The sequence below is a fragment of the Ochotona curzoniae genome, unplaced genomic scaffold, assembly GCF_017591425.1.
Source record: "Ochotona curzoniae isolate NIBS_2020 unplaced genomic scaffold, NIBS_Ocur_1.0 contig_43, whole genome shotgun sequence".
NCBI lineage: Eukaryota > Metazoa > Chordata > Mammalia > Lagomorpha > Ochotonidae > Ochotona > Ochotona curzoniae.
Genome location: NW_024466218.1, coordinates 1954756 through 1977782, shown reverse-complemented (window position 1 = coordinate 1977782; position 23027 = coordinate 1954756). Strand labels below are relative to the sequence as shown.

Here is a 23027-nt window from a genome sequence, read left to right as displayed (position 1 = left end):
CATGGTACCATATGTGATGGAAACCTCAACCACATGGTCCCACAGGAAGTTCCTTTTCAAACAGTGACTCTTTTAAAGAATACAAGACTAAACAAAAAATGCCCACCCTGTGGGTCCCTGGCCAAGAAAAGTTGTGCTTTGGGCATTGGTCAGGAGTGGAACAATTCAGGGTTCCATTTCCCTCCCTGAACGTGAGCTTCTTAGACAATGCTCTGGGATTCATCTCGGGGTGGCAGGGAGGCTGGCATATTCCTGGACCCATCGATACTTCTTTTAAGTTATGCTCATTTGGGTCTCTGGGTTAAATTCTGAGTTGGACAAAATTTGGGGTCCTAGGCAAGGAGGCAGAAAGCTTGGCCTGAAAGCTTGGCCTTGAGTAAGTTGATGCACTTTTGGTTTGTGTTACATGGGTATTCTGCAGACATAAAGGTCTACCCTACACGACATAAATTGATGTATGTTACTCTAGTGAAGAATGTTTTCTGCTCTCCTAGACCAGAAATTGCAATCAGAGTGAGTCAATGATGTGTAAACACACGCTATTAAAAAGCTACTTTGGACATTTCACCATGTGCCAATCAAAAGATGGACTGTTGAACTATAGAAAAAGACAAACTCTGCATTTGTTATTTGATCTTCACCGTATTCCTGACACATAAAAAAATTACTTAGAATCAATATTATAGGTATATTAGGATACCAGGGGCAAATTTGGAAATTCAGCAAGCAACCTGTGTCTTTGAGCTTGTCCTCTTTGAGGTTTTATTTTGGTTCTGACATTGGGAATGTATTTCCCATGCCATAAGGGAGTAGACCTTATGTACTGTGGGGGGCTTGAGCTCCAGCACTGCATCGCTTTATACAATGACTTTGAGTATCAGCAATTTCTGCGTGTTGCTGTTCAATTGCAGAAGCGCAAGTAATAAAAGACTGTTAGTGTTTAATAAGCATTTATCTATGCATGCTCTTGGGTTGACTGATTCCAAGAAAGAATCCTGAGGGTTACTGAATTCTTCATTGAAAGGGTTGAGTTTCACATTCAAAGCACTTTATGGTCAACAGTATCTAGCAGCCTCAGACAGTGCCTAACAGTGTCTACAAAAGTGAACCTTTCTGTGTTGTGTCATAACAAACAGAGACCGTTTCTGTTACTTGAACACATCTTTAGCTTTCTTGCTCAGGTTGTTTTCTATTTCAAGCTGATGTTCTTTGTGAAGACATGTTGCAGTAGAGGACAATGTCATAATTCCCACATAATTTCTAACCAACTTTCACTGATACTAAAGTGTTGCCTTTAACTCAGTAAATGATATATTATGATTTTTGAAATAAGAAGTTCTTCCCTTGAAATGTGTTAGGAGTAATCCCATTAAAGAGGACTTATTTGGCTCAATATCCCAGCATAACCAGTAATGAGCTGCCCTCAGCCTCCAAGAGGCCTACAGCCTTCTGGGCTGTGCAGAAATCCTGCCATGCAACTTCAGGATGAGAAATTACAAAGCTGTGTAGCACTGTAGCATCCAGCTAGAAAATCTTTGGTAGCTTAAAAAAATATGTCAATTCCCTCACTGGCATTCTTGTATTCAACAGAGTTGTACAAATACACATTTTCCCTTATGGGAATTAGAAAACAGCAGTATTCATTTAGGAAAGGAAAATTATGGGGCCTCACCTGTTTAACATATTTTCCCTTAGTCCTCATGCTAAGAAACAATTGCTTATTACTGATATAAAACCAAACAGTATTTCATGTGCCGCTAAGTTCTAGAAGACAAAAGTGGGGTTGACTTGGTTCTTAGTTCACTTTTTAAGTAAATAATGACCTAAACAGTATCAGAGTCCTGGGAATGAAGCCAATTGTTTGTTTTCATACTGTTTAATGGAGTCTTTCTTAGTATGGGTATGAGTGCCGAGCTTAGAAGGGTCACTTTTCATCTAGGTTACATTATGATTTTATCCATAGCAGGAAAGATGACTGATCATCTTTCCAAGATTGAATAAAGAGTCTGATACTTTAAAAATTGCCTTTTAGTTTGCATACATGTAAATGATTTTTGTTTTAGGATCACCTAATTCATAGTTCATTGGCCCTACATCCGAAGATTCAAAATAAGCAATTCCTATGCAAACCATTGGCTCAACTGAGCTAGTAAAGTTTTTCATTATATATATATTTGTTTGCTGACACTTTCCATGTTGTAAGTCAAAATAAAGTTGATATATTACTGAATTTGCCTTTTCCACATTTTTCTGTTGCTTTTTTCCATGTTTTTAAAAACTCTTTTGAGGTTACCTATGTATTTGAAAGGCATTGTGGCAGACAGCAAGGAAGATACATAGAGAAAAATCAGTCTTTCATCTGCTGGTTCACTCCCCAGATGGTCTCAATGGCCAGGGATGGGCCAGAAGCTCCATCTGGAGTTCCCACCCAAGCATGCAGACCATCTTCTTCTGCTTTCCCAGGTGCATTGGAAGGGAACTGAATGGGAGGCCAGCAACCAGAACTTGAACAAGGTTCTGATATAGGCTGTTGGCACCACAAGTGATAATTTAAGCCACAGTGTCACAACCTCAACCCCTGCTATTAGCCGCTTATAATTCCATTTGGGTCTTTCATGTGGGCTACTGAGACCTCAGTTGCGTTAATGGGAAACTGAACTCGGAAGCAGAGTTGGAACTCAAGCGCAGTCACTGCGATAGGGGATGCAGCTATCTCCAAGAGGTGTCTTAACCACTGTGCCTTATTACGAGCATAAAAACACTGATGATGCCAATGTTTGTGTAAGCATTCATAAAGTATACATGTGTTTTCTCATTTACTCCTGACAACAACCCTAGAAAAGACACTATTATTAATTGCCATCTTATACGAGCATGGAGAAAACATTGTCACACCATGTTAAGATTGTTCATGTCATTGTCCCAAAACAGCTCATGACCTTGTGCTTGCTTTTTTCAAAGCCTGGAGGAAGACAAAAACAAAAGCCAAGTTCCATACTCGGGGCCAAATGAGTTTACCAAATTTCACCTTCCTATAACAGAGCTCAGCCTGCCCCTTCACCCTATTTAACCTACTCAGCACAGTGTGTAACCAGTAATACAGATATTTTCTCCAAGCTCTTTGACTATACAGAGGCACTACAAAAAGTTAATAGCAGATGGCATGAGAAGGTAAAGTTCATTTTAGTGCAAAAAAATTCTGCAATCAGTATAAGTGGTTCTCAAAAAGTTTTTAAAAAATGGCGTTCACTGAAAAAAACTACACATGGATTTCAAAACTTTTCTGTACCAAAATAAGCACACCTTTTACTTCCATTTTCCATAAACTTGTTGAAGCTAATTTGTACTCAGTACTGTATGAAGTAGCAGGTCTGGAAACTCAAAATTTTTCCTGATGCCCTTGCCCTTATTCATAGATGTATTTTAGGATAATTTTAAATCATGAAAAATGGTATATTTTAACAATGAAGTCAATGCAAGATCTGCAGTGCTCAGATACCCTGAGAGCTCCATAAACACAAGGAATTATTTCCCCTATTCACTGCCTCATTAGGATTTGACCCTGCAATCTTTTTTTAAGATTTAATTTATTTTTATTGCAAAATCAGACATACAGAGAGGAGAGACAGAGAGGAAGATCTTCTGTCCGCTGATTCACTCCCCAAGTGAGCGCAACGGCTGGAGTTGAGCCAATCCGAAGCCAGGAGCCAGGAGCTCTTCCGGGTCTCCCACACAGGTGCAGGGTCCCAAGGCCTTGGGTCGTCCTCAACTGCTTTCCCAGGCCACAAACAGGGAGCCAGATGGGAAGCAGGACTGCCGGGATTAAAACCAGCGACCATATGGGATCCTGGCACATGCAAGGCGAGGACTTTTAGCCACTACGCTATCACACCAGGCCCAACCCTCGAATCTTTAAGGAGGAAATGCTGTTATCGTTACTGTTAAGGCTTCAGACAAGAGTCTTAGAAAGCTTTCATTTGGCTGGAACTGCACTCCCTGATTTCGGAGGAGTCGTGTGACAGGACCCTCCCTGACCAGCTGCAGTAGCATTGAGTGGCAGTCCCATTGCAACCCATGACTGGGGTCATCACCAGCCGAAGCACCCTGCTGAGGGTGAAGAAGTCACTAACAGTGCCTCATTGCTGAGTCAGCAGTAACCATGGGTCGTGAAGTCAGGAGTTAGAGCCGTGAGCCTCTAAATGAAGATGTCTGTAAAATTCAACTTGCTGAAGTGAGGGGTTTTCCAAGTCCACTGTGGAACCTCCAAAGCCCAGATGCGCATAGGAAACGTAGGACAAGGATTCTCAGTGCAGCCCTTTCTTAGCAGTGCAAACTGGAGACAACCCTAATGTCCTCCAAGCTATTTTTATAGCATGAATTAACACTCAGCAATAAAAAAGGATGAACTATTACTGTGAGCCCCAGAAGTCATAATTCAGGCCTAAGCAAAAGGAGAGGGATGTTATGGGCTGAATTCTGTCCCCTTAAAATTGATAGGTTGAAAGCCTAACACCTGCTGTGGCTGGATTTAGGAATTTCAGGAGGTCATTAAGCTAAATGCGGTCATTTAACCCCATGTGATTGGCATCGCTCTAGAAAGAAGGAGAAGACTGCTGTCTGCAAGTCAGGAAGAGACCTTCTCACTAAGAGCCTAATGGGCCAACGCCTGGGCACAAGGGAGCGAGCCCTCACCAAGTGCTGAATCTGCTGCTGCCTCTGGACTGGCCTCCAGAAAAGGGAGAAATAACTTCTTATTGTTTAAGCCACCCAGTCTATGGTATTTGGTTATGGCAAAAAACAAAGAAAAAAAGCCAAAAACCTAATCAAGGTGGAGAGCGGTCGGGTCCATCAGCAATGGCTTCAGATGTCATGAGTGAAGTTAGTAGCATCCTACGACCCTGACGGTCCAGCTCTGTCCTCATTCCCTGTTGTTGAGTTTGAGTCTTTGAATTCGAAATGAGCCAGGTTGAAATCTGTACAGCAGTGAGGCATGTTGCCTTAAAGGCTGTGAATCAGCAGCAGAAAGAGCCAAGTCTTTATGTTAGAATTAATCATAGCTATTCTCTTGAAATTCCTTTCAATGAACATGAATACACTGCTCAAATCATACCCCGTGTCTGGAAAATGAAACATAGTCCATGCTTAGCCAAGGAGGCAACTTGAAGAATGAATCATAAAGAATGTTTCCAGGGGTCAGCTGCATTGCATGCTGCTAAGGAGGTCAAGCGAGATGAAAACAAAGGACTTGTGGCTGGATTTGGCAACACAAAAATCATGATGAGCATAAGAACAGGTGTAGGAGCAGCTGCCCAGGTGTGGAGGAAAGAGGGGGGAGAGTGGATACCCTACATTACACCTCAGCAAAATAATTCCAGGTAGCCACTGTTTTCATGAAAGTATTACAAATTTTAGGTGCCTATGTATTTACATTTCCACCTACTCGACGGGAGGATACAGATTGTGTTTTCATCTGCTAGTTCACTTCCCACATGCGTGCAGCAGCCAGAGCAGAGCCAGGCTGAAGCCAGGAGCCAGCACTCCTTCTTGGTTTCCCACGTGGATGACAGGAGCCCAAGTGCTGGGGTCCGTGCAGTGTGTGGAGGACACGAGGGTGTGAAGAGAACTGTTCCACTGCAGACAAGGCTCAAGGAATCCTGCTGCGTGGTGGGGCCTGGTGGACGTCTCTGCAACCACCTGAAGGCAGTTCCACTTCCCTCCGCAGGAACACCGGACCACCCTGCTGAGAATTCTGTAATCCACTGGCGGGAGTTGGTTTTTACTATCAATGTGAGCTTGGAAGTTTTGCCTTGCAAAAGGGCCTTTTATTATTCATGCTGTCTAGGCAGTCCCTGTTGACCCTATGCTAATCAAGGGTGCTAAGTCCCTGGATGTATCCTTTCCTTGATCTTAAGGTCCCTCTTTCTGGGATGCATTTCCTCCCTTAACTGATTCAAGATTAAGTTGTGGAATGAGGATTGCAGTAGGAATGTGTTACTGATTGATTGGTCTATTTAAAACTTCCTGACCACGGGATTAGGACGGTTGATATCCTGCCTTAAGGTGAAACAATTGGCAGAATTATCCTTAGGAATGCCCACTTGACCAGATGTGAAAAGTCTATGCAAGAGTTGTGAGGGCTTCTGTATAAATAAAGGGACAGCTTTCTTGCATTGTTCATTATGATGATGAAGTGGTCCATTTCTTTTCTCTTTACACCTATTCCATGCACCCTTCTCGAGTTCCAAGCTCGGTTGGCGCTGGACTCAAGCACACAAGGCACTTGATTGCCCCTTGCTTCCCACTGAAGAACCTAGGTGTTTTCTGCTTTTGTGACTTCTGCCTTAATGGCTTGGCTGAGGGCTGCATGAAACCCAGGCCTGATAGTATACGTGACACCCGGCAGGACACCTGGCAGGTCATATAGGCAGACTGCTCCTCAGGAAGGAAGTACCTGGTGTTTGATAAGATTCACTGCCCTATGCCCATCAACTTGTACCTTTTGAAAGTTGCTTCCTTCAAACCCACCAATAGAAGCCTGCTAAATCATGACTGAATAATTAATAGCCTAAAATCTGTAAGAACCCTGTGCTGTTCAGCGAGGGGCGGGGGCCTCTCTCCTCCTCTTTTGCCCTCCCTGCTGATTCTGCAGCAGCCTCAGCTGCGGCTGCCCCTCCCCCGCCCAGGGCTGGGGAAGGTGGCTGGGAGACCTAGGCTAACCTGAATAAACCACCTTTATGCCTTAGTGCCAACTTCAGACTTGATGATTTTCTGGGGATATCAAAATCTGGCACTACACCACAATGTGTTGGCAGGAATCTGGATCGGAAGCAGAGAAGCCCACACTCAAACTGGCCCTCCGATAAGGCGTGTGGGTGTCCCTGAGTAGTGCTTTAATTAGTCACTCCACGTGGCCTGCCTGGAACTCATCAAGATTTTGCAGGAAAATGTGGAATGATATTTTATAACCCTGCAAAACTAGTAACCTGGTTTATCTCCAGCATATATGCTAAATCAACAAGTCATCTTTTGTCACAGTTTTTACAAATCAAGATGAAAATTAAAGCAACCCAATAGAAAATTGAAAGCAACCCAATGGAAGAGGATATAAAGTCACATGTGAATATAAAAAATAAATTCTACATATAATTAAAGAAATAAACATTAGAGCACCCCAATTTTTAAAATATATTTTGATTCTGACACATAATACTTTGACATGGTCATGGGACACAATGTGCTATTTGAATACATGCATACGATGTATAATGACCCAATATTCTCTAAGAAATGAAATCAGAGATGCCGTTTTTCAATTATCAGCATGGGAGGTAGGAGGGAGGAACGAGATCAGGCAACCTCCATTGCTGAGAAACATGTAAATTGCAGGAAAAGAAATTCAACATTCACCAAGATTTAAATGCATTTTTTCTTGTGACCCCCATAACAGAAAAAATTCCAACAGCTCTATCTGTAAATAATAAAGACACAGGCAACAGGGTATTCATTATATCACTGTTTTCAATAACAAGTGACCAACTAAATGTCAACTAAGACATCAACTATAGGAGGCTAGTGTCATGGCACCGCAAGCTAAGCCAATGCCTGTATCACTGACATCCTTAATGACCTGGAAAAAGCAACAAAAGATGGCCCAGCACTGGCCTTTGCGGCCTTTTGGGAAGTGAACCAATGGATGGAAAAGCTCTCAGTGTGTCTGTCCCTCTCTGTAATCCTGACATACAAATTAATCATCTTAAAAAATATATGAACTAAAATGCAATATGTAATGGGTTTTTAAAAGAAAAAACCATTAACTCGAGTACCTGCAGGTTTCCTCTTCCTTCTTGCAGCTGAAGAGAATTTTATCTCTCTCTTTTTTTTTAGGTAAAGGATTTTATTTGAAAAAAAGAAATGTGTCATGGTTATGACATTCATTTCTGGTGTCATAAAAACACATTTATTTATTTTTTTATTATAGCTTTGATAATCGTTACATAGTTTAAAAGGTTCAAGAGCTACAGAAAAGTGGGTAAGACTATTATTTCTATATTGTTTCCTTCATGTATTTGGGGTAAAGGGGGATATTAAAGGAGAAGCCCCACCCAGTCTCCCACACACCCCAGGTCCCTGATGTGGGGCATGCTCCGAGGGTCCTGCTCAAGTGGTTTTGATAGTTCAACAGTTATGAATTGCTGCCAATCTCGCCACTCTAAGTACAATGAAGTCGTTGAAGAATCCACTGATTGACATAGTCCATCTTAGAGTCTCTGTTTGCCCAGTTTTTCACTGCCAACATATGGCTGAGGTGGTTGATTGACTTGTTCTGTCCTCTGTCTTATCTCTTATCCACTATCCCCTCCCCCTCCCACAGGGGACCATACAAGAGTTTTTAGATTTTTGCCATGCAGCATTGAGACAGCCCTGGGGGAATCCAGATAAACTCAGGAACGAGGAAGAAGACGGAAAGGAATTCCCAGGTGGTGTTACCAGGAACACCTGCACCCCTCACAGGGAAATTGAGTTCCTTTGAAATACTCATTGCCAGTAACCCGTATTTAACTGATCCAGATACCCTTCTGAGACTAGTCTGCCAGAATCCAGGTTCAAAACTGTTACCCACACATCATGAAATCCTACACAGCTATCAGAATTGGGGAGGTCAAAGAGCACATTGCTAAAATCTAGAGAAAGCAGGATGAAAAATGTACAGCAGGAGCCCCACTAGCTTTAAAAGTGTATGCTGTGGCCGGCACCATGGTGTGTTAAGTTAGCCCTCAGTCTGTAAGCCTATACAGCAGCTGGTTCAAGTCCTGCATGCTCCACTTCTGGTCCAGTTCCCTGGTAACAGACTGGAAAAGCAAGTGCTTCAGTCCTTACACCCACATGAGAAACCCAGAAGAAGCTCCTGGCTCCTGGCTTTGGATTGGCCCTGCTCCAGCCATTGCAACAACCTGAGGAATGAACCAACAGATGGAAGTCATCTCTGTCACTCTGCCGTTCAAACAAAAATAAATAAATCTTTTTTTTAAAAGAGCAGATACTGGGGCCCAGCATGGTAGCAGCCAAGGAGTTCACCTTGCATGTGCCACGATCCCATATGGGCACCAGTTCTAATCCTGGCAGCCCCGCTTCCCATCCAGTTCCCTGCTTGTGGCCTGGAAAAGCAGTCGAGGATGGCCCAAAGCTTTGGGACCCTGCACCTGTGTGGGAGACCCGGAAGAAGCTCCTGGCTCCTGGCTTTGGATCAGCTCAGCTTTGGCTGTTTCAGCCAATTGGAGAGTGAATCAGCAGACAGAAGATCTTCCTCTCTGTCTTTCCTCCTCTCTCTATATATCTGACTGCAATAAAAATAAATAAATATTTTTTAAAAGTGCAGTATTATATTCACATTTTCCATCACTTTAGCCCATGGAAATCGAAATGAAAAAAATAAATTGAACACAGAAGTATTTTTCTAAAGATTTATTTATTTCTATTGGAAAGGCAGATTTGCAGAGAGGAAACATAGATCTTCCACCTGCTGCCTCACTTCCCATGTGGCTGCAACAGCTGGAGCTGAGCAGATCCCAAACCAGGAGCCTCTTCTGGATCTCCCAAGCAGGTGCAGGGTCCCAAGGCCTGGGGCCGTCCTCCACTGCTTTCCCAGGCCACTAGCAGGGAGCTGGATGGGAAGTGCAGCAGTCAAAATGAGAGCCCGTGTGCGATCCCAGTGAATGCACGGTGAGGATTTAGCCACCAGGCTATTGCAGGGGCCAAGCACATTTTTTAAACCCATTTCGAGTTTTTTCAATATCTACATTTTTTTTTTCATGAAAATTTTCAAGACTCCTTCAATTTGTCTCTCAAAAGCATGTCTCTTTGAAAAGATGCCCGTCTATGTTAAAAACAGTTCCCAGGCTTTAAGGCACTGCTAGAGATGCCTGCTCGCTGGTTTGGTGAATGGCGGCCAGCAGGCGAGCATGGGAGATCTCTAAGGTTGACCCCGCAGAGGGAATGGTTGTATTCTCGGTGCTGGTCCAGCCACAGGGTCATCTCAGGGCTGCCGAAGTGACAAGGCAGACAGTGACGCACGCTAGGACCTGGAAGTTCTCCTCCTTGGCTGCCCCATATGCGGCTGGGCTGAACCACTGTTGCAAACGGACAGTCTCTTTTTCAATGTTAAGTCGGTCTCCACCGTTGAAAAAGAAAGCCTTCTCTGTATTTTAACTGCAAAATGAAAATGACTGTAGCTTTTGAGTGATGCACATGCCATTTGAAGGTAGATGCTACCAAAAACGCAAATAGTTAAAAAGAAAAATTATAATTGCAGTATGTAAGTGCACGCGCCTCTGCCTCATCTCTGCGCGTCTGGCCTTCTGTGAGAAGTCCACGCGCGCTCACCGGACACCTCCCGATGCCAACTTTGCAGGAGAGTCGGCGGCGAGGCGCGGCGCGGCCACCAGGTGTCGCGGTCCGGGCGCGTCTCACAGAGCGGAACGCCAGGGGCGGTCCACCGGGGCCGGGCCTCCGAGGGACACCGCCCCGCGCTCCGCCCCTCGCGGTCAGGCCACCGCGCGTCGGCACCGCGAGCCCGGCGTGCAGGTGAGCGAGCGCCGGGGCCAGGGACACCTCTGCCCCCAGCCACGTGCCCGCGGGTCCCCAGGGAGGAGCCCCGCCCCTCGCCCGCCCCGCCCCTCGCCCGCCCCGCCCCTCGCCCGCCCCGCCCCTCGCGCCGCGCCACGCCCCCGGAGGCGGAGCCACCGCGTCCTTCCTGACCTGCGCGCGCAGCGCCTCCACCGGCTCCCGCGCCTGCTCCGTCCGTGGTCGCGCGCCGCTTCTAGAAGTCGAGCCCCGGCAACGGGAGCGACAGTCGCCTTCGAGCCGAGCCCCGCGAGCCGAGGAGTGCGCGACCATGCCCGCAGCCCCGCGCGGCGGCCCCCTGAGCGCGCGCGGCCCGCCGCTGCCGCTGCTGCTGCTGTTGCTGCTGCTGCTGCTGTGCCCAGCGCTGGTGAGCGGCCCCCGGTGCACCGTGAGAGGGCGGAGCGGGGCCGGCCGGTGGGCTCCGGAGGCCCTGTGTCGGGGCCGGCTGCCCCGGGCGACCCGGGCTGCGGGAGGAGCTCCCCGGGCTCACGAGGCGTCTCCGGCTTCTGGGGCGAGGGGGCGGCGGCGCGGCGTCCCGTGGGACCTTGTGGAGATCCTCTCGGCGGTCGGCAGCTAATCGCTGGATTTAGGATGTGGGATCGGGGCGGGCAGAGGGACTTTACACCACTACCACCAGCAACCCTTTAATTTCTAAGTGACACGCGAGCTCCTGATACGGAATTCGTTGAGAAGCCCCGGCCACTGAGTCGGTCGCTTTTCCTGACCCGAGGATGGGGATGGAAGGGGACGGAAAGAGGGGAGAAAAGCAGAATCATTCCGGTGCCGGGAGGGGACAGCCCCAAGTCCTCTTCACGGTCCCGCCTTCCAGAGGGCGGCGGCTACTTCACTTTCTGGCCTGTCCCGGCGGGAGCAGCGGCTGCATGTCCCCACGTCGGGATCAGCGCGCCCCAGGATGGGATGGCCTGTGCACGCCAGCCTGGGGAGCCCCCGGTCTGAGCGCCCCACCAGCGTCCCCGCTTTGGGGTGTCCGCAGTTTTCTCAAACTGCGCGGAGGGAGGCGAGGCAAGAGGAGGAGGCGGAGGATTGGGGGTCCCGTGCCTGCTCATTCCCACGTTTAGGTGAGTGTCAGGGTAGTGAATCAGAGGCGTGCAGTGCACTGGTCTTCTCGGCGTCCCTGGGCTAGAAAAATGTGTTTTTTAAACTGCTGTGCATTTTCAAGAAGGGACTAGGGTGTGTGTGTGTCCCAGCTGTGGGGGTTGACTAGGCACACGGCTAGTCTGGGAATGAACCCAGGGTACCTGATCGACGGGGAGGGCGGAGATGGGGAGCATTTTGGGGTACACCCCTCACTGGCTCTAATGTTTTCAGTCTGTGCAGGCAGTCTGTTTCTCCTATAGAGGAATCTCCTAGAGTTACTGGCATTATTAACGGAGAGATATTGCGGTAGTTCCAAAGTTCACAAAGTCGCAAATAGGTTCCTTTTGAGGAAATGCACCTGTGTGTTTCCCCGGGTTGTGGATCCGCTCGCAACCAACCAGCAGTCCTGAGTAGCTGTGGCTTCCCCCTGCAGTCCTTCCAGCCAGCCAGTGGGTTCCTCTCCCTGGTCACGGAAGGCGGGTCAGAGGTTAGTTGGGAGCGACTGGGGGGACTCCTGGGAGCCCTTGCTGAGATGGCAGCTGAACGCCGCCTGCTGCTCTCCGCATGGACTCCCCGTTGTCTGCCTGGGAGTCCTGGAGCCAAGCAGATGGGGGGATGGTGTCTGCTTTCAGAACCTGGACCCAGGACAGCTGTGAACCCAGCTTTAATCTCATCACTGATCAAGTTCTGTCATGGGATTTCAAACTGTCTGAAGTATATTTGGGGGAGATTTTTCTTTTTAAGGTTTATTTTTATTGGAAAGGCAGATTTTACAGAGTGGAAAGACAATAAGATCTTCCTTTCACTGGCTCACTCCCCAAACAGCCGTGGAGCTGAGCCAATCTGAAGCCAGGAACTTCTTCCAGGTCTCCCATGCAGGTGCAGGGTCCCAAGGCTTTGGACCGTCCTCGACTGTTTTCCCAGGCCACAAGTAGGGAGCTGGGTGGAGTAGAGCAGTTGGGACACAAACCAGTGCTCATATTGGATGTTAATGCTTGAAGGGGGAGGATTAACCAATTGAGCCATTGCGCTGGCCCAGATTTTTTCTTTTGATATATGCAGATGCTGAAATAACATTAATAGACTGCTTGTGGGTCCTCCAAATCACAGAGGCAGTTCAGAGGAATAGTGTGGATGTCTCCTGGCTGTAATTTTATTAACCTTGTTCCTGAGGAGAACAATATAGTGAGAACCAAGTGGGAATTCATCCTTGCTAGTACCTCTCTCCAAAGAGGTCAGGAACAGCTGGACCTCTGGGTGGAGAGCTGAGCGTCGGCCTCCGCATCTCTCCCAGCCCAGACCGGTGTGATGGTCAAATGTCCCAACCCGGTAACCAAAGGGGGAAACAGTAGTATGTATATATAAAAATACAAGCTTTTATTTAAGATTTATTTATTTTCGTCAGAAAGTCAGATATACAGAGGAGGAGAGACAGAAAGATCTTCCATCTGATGATTCACTATCCAGGTGATTGCAACGGCAGGTGCTGTACCAGTCCGAAGCCAGGAACCAGGAACTTCCTCCAGGTCTCCCATGTGGGTGCAGGGTCCCAAAGCATTGGGCCATCCTCAACTGCTTTCCCAGGCCACAAGCAGGGAACTGGATGGGAAGAGGGGCCACCGGGATTAGAACCGGTGCCCATATGGAATCCTGCTGCGTGCACAGTGAGGACTTTAACCACTACGCTACCCAGTAGTTTATATTCCAATGAGTAGGCAGAGAGAGGAGGACCTGCTGAATAGGTCTTTGTGTCAGTGTTAGTTATGTCATTCAGAACAAAGAATCCCTCTGGTCAGGAAGACAGAGTGAGCGCTCTGTCCAGGGTCAGCTTTTCTCGTGCTGCCCTCTCGCAGGATTTCCAGCATGGCATGCTCCATGCATAGAAGCCTGGAGTGGGTCACCTGAGCCCACATCGCCCTTTTCCCGGAGCCCTGTGGAAGGTGCCAGGAGTCCAGCCAGGTCACATGACTTGCCATCAGGACCTCCGTCACCCAGTTTCCCAGGCTCAGTTACCATGCGGCACCAGCCGGGCACTGTTGTCCTGTTTTGCAACTAGAACGGCCATCCTCTGAAGTTCTCGGTGTGTTTAAAGGCCTGCAGAAGCATTTGCTGCCTGGGAAGAGACTTCAGAGTTCAAAGACCTCATTGTGGATCTTGATTTGGTCTCTTCCCTGCGAGTGGTTTTGGGCAAGCCAGTTAACTTCTGGAACCCTAGTTTCCTCTTGTATAAATTTGGGTTCCTAACTCTGCCTTCTTGCCAGTGTGCATGTGAAAAGGCAGGGGAGCATTTTGGAATTGAGCGGCCAGGCTTACTGAGGCAGTGTTTTATTCTCTCCAGTAATGAGCAAGCAGCACTCTAGACCTGTGATTTTTTTTTAAATACTGAGTCTTTGGACCTCCAAATAGGTTCTGGAGAGGGATTTAGAGGTTAGTGGCAGTCAGTTGGGTTCTGGGAGATGGCAGTGATCAACTGTGGACTGTGCCTCTTGTTCTGTTCAGAACATTTGCTTTGGCAGCAAAGCTTAAATGGGGAAAATAAAAGCTCTTATGCAAGTGTGCAATTGAGAGGTTCAAGAGAAGCTTTAGCTTGTGTTCTTTATCTGCTACTGTCCCTTCCGCAGGTCACTAAAAGAACCCAAATTAATTCCATAAATATAAAGTGAGTGTTCTGGGCGCAGTGTCAGATGGGAAGGTCAAAAGAAAGAACCCATTGAGAAAGCAGTTCATACACTGTAAAGTGCTTTGTAAATGTTAGTAGTTACTATTCCTGTCTTGTTCACAGTGGGGGGAAGGGCGGGATACATCCAAAATCATAATAAGGTGGAAGTGCTTAAGCAAGGAGACAGAATGTTAAAGGAGTCCGTTTTGAGCTGAGCTGTGCAGGATGAATTTGTGTGTCTCAAGTAGATGGGAGGAAAATTAGGGAAAACTAGGCAGGGTCTGGAGTAAGAAGGTAGTGATTACCTGATTGTTCCTAAAAGCCATTAAACTGTACTCTTACTTGTAAAGATATGTGAATTATCTCAGCACTGTTAGTCCATTAGGAAGGTTGTTTTAGGTCACAGAAGACCAAAAACAAAAGCCCCCACCCAGTCTCCATGGTATGCTATCTCTTATCTCCATCATTAAGATAGGTGTGATGCTGTTTATCCTTTGTGAACGTTAGGGTCCTCATTGGTCCCAAGGTCGCATAGTCAATGCCAGCCCAGAAGCTTAAAGTACTGTGGCTTCTGATTTCCATGCTCTGATTTGTTTAACTCAGAATACCACTGCTGGAGTATCCACATTCAGCAAGTGGGATAGAATGGGCATTCTGATGACCAACAAGGAACCTTCTTCAAGACTGCTCTGCCTTCTGAGGGGCTTCTCCCAAAAGTTACTGGCACATCGGGGGTGCACCCAGCCTACTGGGCCATGGTGCGCCCACTTGTATGGTTTTAAGTCAGGCTTGAGCAGATTTCAGAGCTCATGCGTGTCTGATAGTAACCAGCAGTCTGACCTTGAGGGAGTCCCACAGTTATCTGTGAAGTGAAACACTCTAACTAGAAATGTGTGACTTACACACCTATCCGCCAGCAAGTCCAGTGCACATACAAGTCGTCCTTTGTTCGTGGCTGTGTTCATGCCAAGTAGGCTCTAAGATAGTCAATACAAGTCAGATAAGCACAGCTTCCACCTCACGGGCTTTGTCTTCTTCACCTGATCTGCCTCCCTATCTCTAAGGAAGCAGCAGGCAGCTTCTTTCCGTGCTGCTCCCTACACCCCCATCCTGCACTGTCTTGACCAGCCATGCTCCCCCTGCTCCTTGGAGAGCCAGGGGAATTGACCAGTCACCCCTTCTGACCTCTTGAGGCAGGCCTGTCTCCAGGTCCTGCTCTACTTTTACCATCCCGGTACAGCAGCAAGAGTGCAGGGACCCAGCCGGGCACACCCACTAACTGTGCTGGCCCAGGGCTGAGGCCTGTCAGTGACCTTGAGGAAGTGAGTCTGCTTGCCAGCTGCCTAGGGCACTGATGAGCAAGATGTGACTGGTAACCCTTATTCCTACAAGTTTGAGTACAAAATAAGGGTATTCAGGCAGGATCGTGGTGGGACAGCCCAGCCCTGAAATACCCTCATATTCTAATGCTGCTTCAGCACACGGACTGGAGTTTGCACTGACTGGGGAAGGAATGGCAAAAGCTAAACTCGGCCTTCTACAGCATGTTGGCTGTGTGACGTCAGTGTCGTCACCTGGGAAACGCTGCTGTCCTACTCCCTTGAGTGAGAAATGAAGGCAGGGAGAAGCCACCAGGCTTTGTGTCTGCCGTACAGCTAGCGGTCAATAAGGACCTAGAGGCAGATTCAGCGTGTGTGTGTAAGACTTATTTGAAAAGCAGAGCAACAGAGAGGGGACAGGCAGATCATCTGTTCGCTGATTCACTCCCCAAAACACTGTACCAGTCAAGGCTGGGCCAGGCTGAATCCAGGAGTCGGGAACTCCATCCTGATCTCCCACATGCATGGCTGGGGCCCAAGTCCTTGAACCGTCATCTACATTCTTGGGCACATTAACAGAGAGCTGTATGATAAACAGTGTCGCTGGTACGGGAATCACCTGTGCTCGGATGTAGACTACTGTGGTTGTAAGTAGAGACCTAACCCAGGATGCCACAATGCTGACCCACTCAACAGGATTTCCTAAAGGCAGAATGAAGTAGAAATTTTTTCTGGCGTATGGAGTTTTTCCATGTGGTGATACATGCTCAGGGAACTCCCTTTTGGGAGTCTGCACAGCAGATTGCTGAAGGAGTTTGTGTCTTAACCTTTCCCAAACTGTGTTATTGTTGAAAGAAGCTATACTCAGTAATTAAACTCTGCATCATATTGTGAAATATCTGTATGAAAAATGGAGATCAGTCTTGCAACTGACTACTCAAGCCTGAGATGCAGCCGAAATGCCAGCACTTCTCTTTTCTGAATTTGAACAACCAGCCAAATTCCCTTGACTTCTGGGGGCTTTGATGACTTCTGAATCAGTGACCATTGAATGTGGTTGTACAGAATCCCCCAGGAAAACATCTTACCAGGCCTCTGCCCTTTGATCGAGCCAAAAGCAAGAAATTACTCTGCAGCCTCTCCCAACGTCACAACTTCGTGATTCTCATAAACGCTCCTTGATCCTAGGGTAGGAGCCAGTAAACTGTGGCCTGCTCATAGCCTGCTTTGTAAGGTATAATTGGGACCTGCCCACACCCACTCATTTCCCTGTCATCTGTGGGTGTGTTTGAGTTTCAACAGACAGTTGGATGTTTGCTAGACACCTTGAGGTTCCTAGCTCATAGGTTGGATGCTGGATCTTCTGTGCCATGTCTGTCAGTGCCTGTTTGGGTGCATTGGCGTGGGCACTGAGGAAGTAGTGACAGCAGCAGACACTGCTGTGTTGTAGCACAGGGCGTTGCTGTCTTGGGGGTGATGCTCCAAGCGTGACCCTGCTCAAGGACTGCCTACCAACTTGGGGAACATGGGTGCTAACCCCAGTTCTTCCCAGGTGAAGAGAGGTCAGTTTAGCAGAGGAAATGAGCCTTGGGGTATGTTTTAAGAATGGACAAAGAGGATATCCTGGGACTGGTGAGACTGATAGCAAGGGAACAAAAAGCTCAGTTTGTTTTTCCCAGACTGGAGACCAGGACTGGAGTTTGGCCCTTGAGATTAAGATCAATATAGTCAAGGACAGTTAAGGTAGAGCCAGCAGCCAGTGGGAACAAAATAGATGAGGTTTATTTGTGAAGGTCAGCTGGTCTTACGTCTCACATGCATGTTTATGCATACACAACCATGTGAGAGTCCTTGTGGGGAGAGATTGAAACCCTGGAAAACCATATCTTATTAATTAGCACCAGGTGGATCTGGGCGATGGGATGGAGATGGGAGCAAGGGCTCGTTGTTTTGTATTTGAGAGTCAGAAACAGCATTCTCTTCTGCCAGGCTACTTCCAAGATCCTCACTGTGGCCTCAGCTGGGACATAAGCCATGAACAGAGAACTGCATCCAGGTCTCGCGTATGAGCACTTGGCACCCAGTCACTTTGAGCCATCACCACTGACCCCCAGGATCTGCCTTGTGTTAGTAGGTGGAGTTACAGAAATGGGTTTTGGAGATGCTGGTCATGTTGTGATCTGTGGACCCTTCTTAGTCCTAGATCCTGTGAGTGGGTGGTCTCTTCTCTGTCTGGTTGCACAGTGACACCCAAACCCATGCCCTCTGCAGCCTTCATTACATGACTTGCACTTTTGGGCAAGGGCATCCAGACTCTCAGGGTGGGGAGTGTTTTTGTTTAAGGAAAAAAAAAAAAACCGGTATCGGGCCCGGCGCAATAGCATAATGGTTAAAATCCTTGCCTTGAATGTGCTGGGATTTCGTATGGACACCAGTTCTAATCCTGGCAGCTCCACTTTCCATCCAGCTCCCTGCCTGTTGCCTGGGAAAGCAGTCGAGGACAGCCCAAAGCCTTGGGACCCTGCACCTGTGTGGGAGACCCAGAAGAAGCTCCTGCCTCCGGATTGGCTCAGCTCCAGCCGTTGTAACTGCTTGGAGAGTGAACCATCAGATGGAAGATCTTCTCTGTGTTTCCTCCTCTCTGTAAATCCGCTTTTCCAATAAAAATAAAGAAATCTTTTAAAAAATAATAAATTAAAAATGCATCACAGAAATTAATTTTTTAAAAAGGCAGGCATCCTTAAAAAATAAGTTCCCGGAATTTAAAAATAATATTCATTCGCCTTGAGCTTTGTTTTTTTAATCAAAGATTAAATTCTGAAAGGCAGAATTACAGAGAGATTTTCTACCTGCTGATTCACTTCCCAAATGACCACAGTGGCTAGCACTGGCTGGAGCTGAGCCAGTCTGAAGCCTGGAGCTTCTTCCAGGTCTTCTACATGGGTGCAGGGGTCCAAGGACCTGGGCCATCTTCTGTTGCTTTCCCAGGCATGTTAGCATGGAGGCGGATCAGAAGTGAAGTGGCCAGGACACAAACCAGTGGTGGTACCCAGGTGGGATGTGGAGGCTGAGCTTACTACGCCACGGTGCCAGCTCCTCCTTTTTTGGGGGGAAAAAACAACAACTATGCTTTGGTTTCAAAACATTTTTTTTTTTTTTTTTTTAAAGATTTATTTTTATTATTTTTTCATTGGAAAGGCGGATGTACAGAGAGAGGAGAGAGAGAGAGGAAGATCTTCCGTCCGATGATTCACTCCCCAAGTGAGCGCAACGGGCCGATACTATGCCGATCCGAAGCCAGGAGCCTCTTCCGGGTCTCCCGCACGGGTGCAGGTTCCCAAAGCTTTGGGCCGTCCTCCACTGCTTTCCCAGGCCACAAGCAGGGAGCTGGAAGGGAAGCGGGGCTGCCGGGACCAGAACCGGCGCCCATATGGGATCCCGGGGTTGCAAGGCGAGGACTTAACCACTTGCGCCACCGCGCCGGGCCTCAAAACATTTTTAACCAAAATGAACTTATCTTTTAAAAATAGATGTTTTTGTTTATTTGAAAAGCAGAGCAGAGAGAGAGAGACACACTTTCCATCCACTGATTTCACTCCTCAAATGCCTGCAACAGCCTGAGTCAGGCCAAAGCCAGAAGCCTGGAACTCTCACCTGTCCCCTGTATGAGTGCTGGACACCCAAGTACTTGAACCATCACCAGTTAACACGGTAACAAGAAGATGGATCAGAAGCAGAGCCACCTACCTGCACACAAACCTGGCACTCCAGTAGGAAACATAGGCACTCCAAACAGCTGCTTAACCTACTGTACCTGACACCTGCCCCCAAACTTGACTTTGAGGTTTGTTTTTCCATGACCTTTTTACAGTATCCCTAGAGGTATGACATAGAATCCATTTAACCATGCTCAGTAACATCATATCAGTCATGTCATGTGCAGCCAACACCACCATCCATCTCCAGAACTGAGCTTGCATTTTGATCCAGTGCACTTTTGGCTGTGACAAATGTCACACATGGTTTTCAAGTCTGTGTGATGCTTCCTTTCCCCATTGGATATTTCTGAAGTGAAATTAGTCCAAGCTGTGTTCTTGTGTTGTATAAAGGCAGCTTTTGGCCAGGCACTTTAAAGCTTAGAAATCGTGTGCTTTGTTTGCATGGGGTACCCTTGGCCTTGGCATCGGTATGTACTGCTCTGGCAGTCCAGAGGATCTTACAACACAAAATTCAGCCACCCACTGTGTTGTGCTTCTCAAACTGCAAGTCCAGTCCTGGGAATGCCAGCTGGATTCTGTGTGGGATACAGGTATGAGCACAGCCCGGCCCTGTCTGCCCACGCCCACACCCACGCCCACTGGACCACAAAGTAAGAGCTCTGGTCCCCACCAGGCCGGCCACGGGTGGCATGTGGCTCTTCCCTGTGTTATGTGCATCAGTTAACTTGCTTGATTGTGTTTCCTAATGTAAAACTTTAGCTCCAGCCTCTCAGATCTGTTCTGAGGGTTGTATGAGATACTGTGGGCTGCTAAGGGGAGGAGATGAGGGCGATGGTTGAACTCCTAGGGACAGAATGTGTGGTGGGAACTTGGGGAGAAAGATGGTGCTTGGCATGTGTCAGCAAGATGTGGAGAGATGGTGGCTTGAGGGTGGCCTGGGCAGGTGTTCCTGGTATAAGGATTGTGGGGGAGGGAGGGTGGACCTGCATGACCAGTGCAGGACAGGCAGGTTCTACTTAGCGTGGGAAGAAGAGTAGGAAGTGAGAGTGTTTGCTTTGGAACATTTTGGAATGTGGACAGAGCCAGGGCAGGACTCCTATAGCTTATCTCCCAGGCAGGGGGAGGTATGGGTTGAAGGCTTCGGAGCACCAGGCCAGCACCTGGGCCAGTATCTGGAAGCGCCAAATGGTAGCTGTGCACCAAAGCCATGCAAGCCTCAGTCAGATGAAAGGGGAGAAGACTAAGTGCCTTCCCGAGCACAGGCCAAAGGCCAGCAGGGAAAGATGAGTCTGAAGAATCTGTTGAAAGGTGTTGGTGACAGAGGAGGTCTCTGAGTCCCCTGTAGGGTACCAAAGCCTGCTGTGTAGCAGGCCGGAAGCATACTGGCAAAAGGGCCCCCCGACCAGTGACACTAGGGCAAGAGTTTGTGGTTGGGTGCAGGAGCCAAGGAGAGGAGGTTGAAAGAGATGAGATGGTGCAGGTCCCTGAGGAAGTGGAGCCCTGCTTCCTCAGCTGCAAGGAACAGAGAGGAGGTGAAGGTTGAGATTTGAGGGAAAGGAGGCTTCCGGTTTGCTCTGCTCTGTGAGTGCTTGGCCCTTGCACAAGGTAAAGGCCATGGAGAGTCTAATGCTAGAAGGAGGGCGTTAGTTTTGCTTTTGAGGAGGTTTTTGTAGAGGTTTTTTTCCTGGAGCCAAAACATCCCAGTTTGAATCCTGCCTGGCTTTGTGTAATCCTAAACAAGTTATTCAACATTTTCAGTGTGGCAGTTTCCACTTCTTTAAAATGGGCATTTTAACAGCACCTCCCACATCAGGCTATTGTTGAGATTACTTAATGTGTGAAGAACATTGGAAAGGGTTCCTGGCACACACTGAGGGCCTTGTAGGTACTTTTGGCTGCCCCTTCCCCCTCACCCTTCCTAGCTCAGGTTGCTACTGCTAATTTAAGCAGCATGGTTCATGGGGGAAGCAAACCCAAGAGCACTGGGTCAAGCCTGTTTCCTGGGCCCAAAGAGGTCTCAGGTTTTTATTTTCTTCAGGTCCCTGGAACCTTTGCTGAAGTCCCAGGCAGGTGGAAGGCATTGCTAATATTGAGTGAGGTTTGACTGTGTTGTACTGTGTCCTCTCCTGAGGACTTCACTCTATGCTTTCATATATACCCTCTCCGCTCTTCACACCAGATCTGTGAGATACTGAGCTTCATTTCCTAGGGAGGGAAAACACCTGTCCGGTGTGAGTCAGGTGCAAACCCAGGTATGCCAGGGCTCAACAAGCCCGTTACCAAGGCCTTGTGAGTTCTCAGGACAGGAACCCAGGACTCCTGACTGCCCTGTGTGCGCCCTCCTCCCAGCTGATGGGCAGGACCAGCATTTTTGCTTTGGAATAAATTTTGGAGTAAATTAGAAAGGATAATCTTGATGAAAAGGAACTGGAGCAGCCTCAACTCCTCTCCATTTGCCTTGGAGTGGCAAGTGCTGAGTCAGGGCTGTAGGCTGTAGATGGCCATCGGATTGGTCCTGCCAGGGCTGTGACTTGTTTCCGAGATGTCAGCTGTGTGGTAGCTTCAGAGGAGGGCCACAGGCTTGACCAGGACACCTGTACTGGGCCCATCCATCCAGTATGGTGTTCAGACGGACACCCCATAACCAGCTAACAAACTAACCTGTTAGTGTGTGGCCACTGATGGACTAAGCTGTGGCCACTTCAGTTGTTTATGCCTCACTTTGTTCTACAGTGCTGTGTGATCAGGGAACCCGCTCTGGTTCATGGAGATGCCTGGTGTGTGAATTGTTCTTGTTTTGCTCACATGAAGTTCACTCAGTTTAGTTGGCCTAAACCATTTTCCTTCCAATGCTGGCGCTCCTGCTCGGGTCTAGCCCGAGTGCCCTGAAGGGAGACGTCGGGGCCTGCCGTCCCTCAGGAACGCCACCGGGAGTCTTGCACAGAAACACAAGCAGTTTCTCTCACCTCTGTAATCAGCTTGCGCCTTGAGTTAGGTCATTGTAACTTTGATTTAGAAACCCAGAATTGGAATCTTCTTAGAATGGCTGCGTTTATGGAAATTACATTTTGGATTCTCTTTATATAAAAACAGTGGTGCAATTTTATAGCTTCTGGCCAGAGGAATGGTATAGGTCTTTGTCACTTCCTCATTTGTGAAATTTCACTCCCTGTGACTGAAAGGCAGGGTTTTTCTTGAGTCATGAGAAGGTAACTGTTACTTCAGAACGTCTGAAGAATGAATCTCATCCAAGTTACACTGGTTCTTTGGATTCCCCCTCCTGTCCCCAGACACACATAGACAGCCCCAGCCCTGCCTGGTTTTGTTTCTTTCTCTCTCTCTCTCTCCTTCCCTCTGTCTTATTGGGGTGTGAATTTTGATGCTCATCATCAACACAGACTGACTTGGCTCCTGGTTATGTGGGTCATGTGCCATCGTTACTGTTGCCCTCTTCTGGGAGTCCTGTTTGCTTCTTGCTGCCTGCTGTGTCCTGGGAGACGGCAGTGCCCGCGCACTGACAGCAGAGCAGCTTCATGAGTCAGCTGTGGTATAGAGGATTGGGTGGCCGGGGCTACACCCCTTGGAGGAGGATGCTGGCTTGATGATTCATGG

The 23027-nt window shown here is 47.9% G+C and overlaps 1 protein-coding gene across 1 annotated transcript in view; it reads left to right on the top strand.

Annotated features, from left to right (window-relative positions):
• The first annotated feature begins 10858 nt into the window (after positions 1 to 10858).
• Positions 10859 to 23027, top strand: part of NPC1 (NPC intracellular cholesterol transporter 1) — a 45007-nt gene continuing 32838 nt past the window's right edge. The window contains exon 1 of the mRNA XM_040984800.1: positions 10859 to 10987. Coding sequence (XP_040840734.1) covers positions 10892 to 10987 — 96 coding nt within the window. The 5' untranslated portion in view covers positions 10859 to 10891. The remainder of the gene's footprint in view (positions 10988 to 23027) is intronic.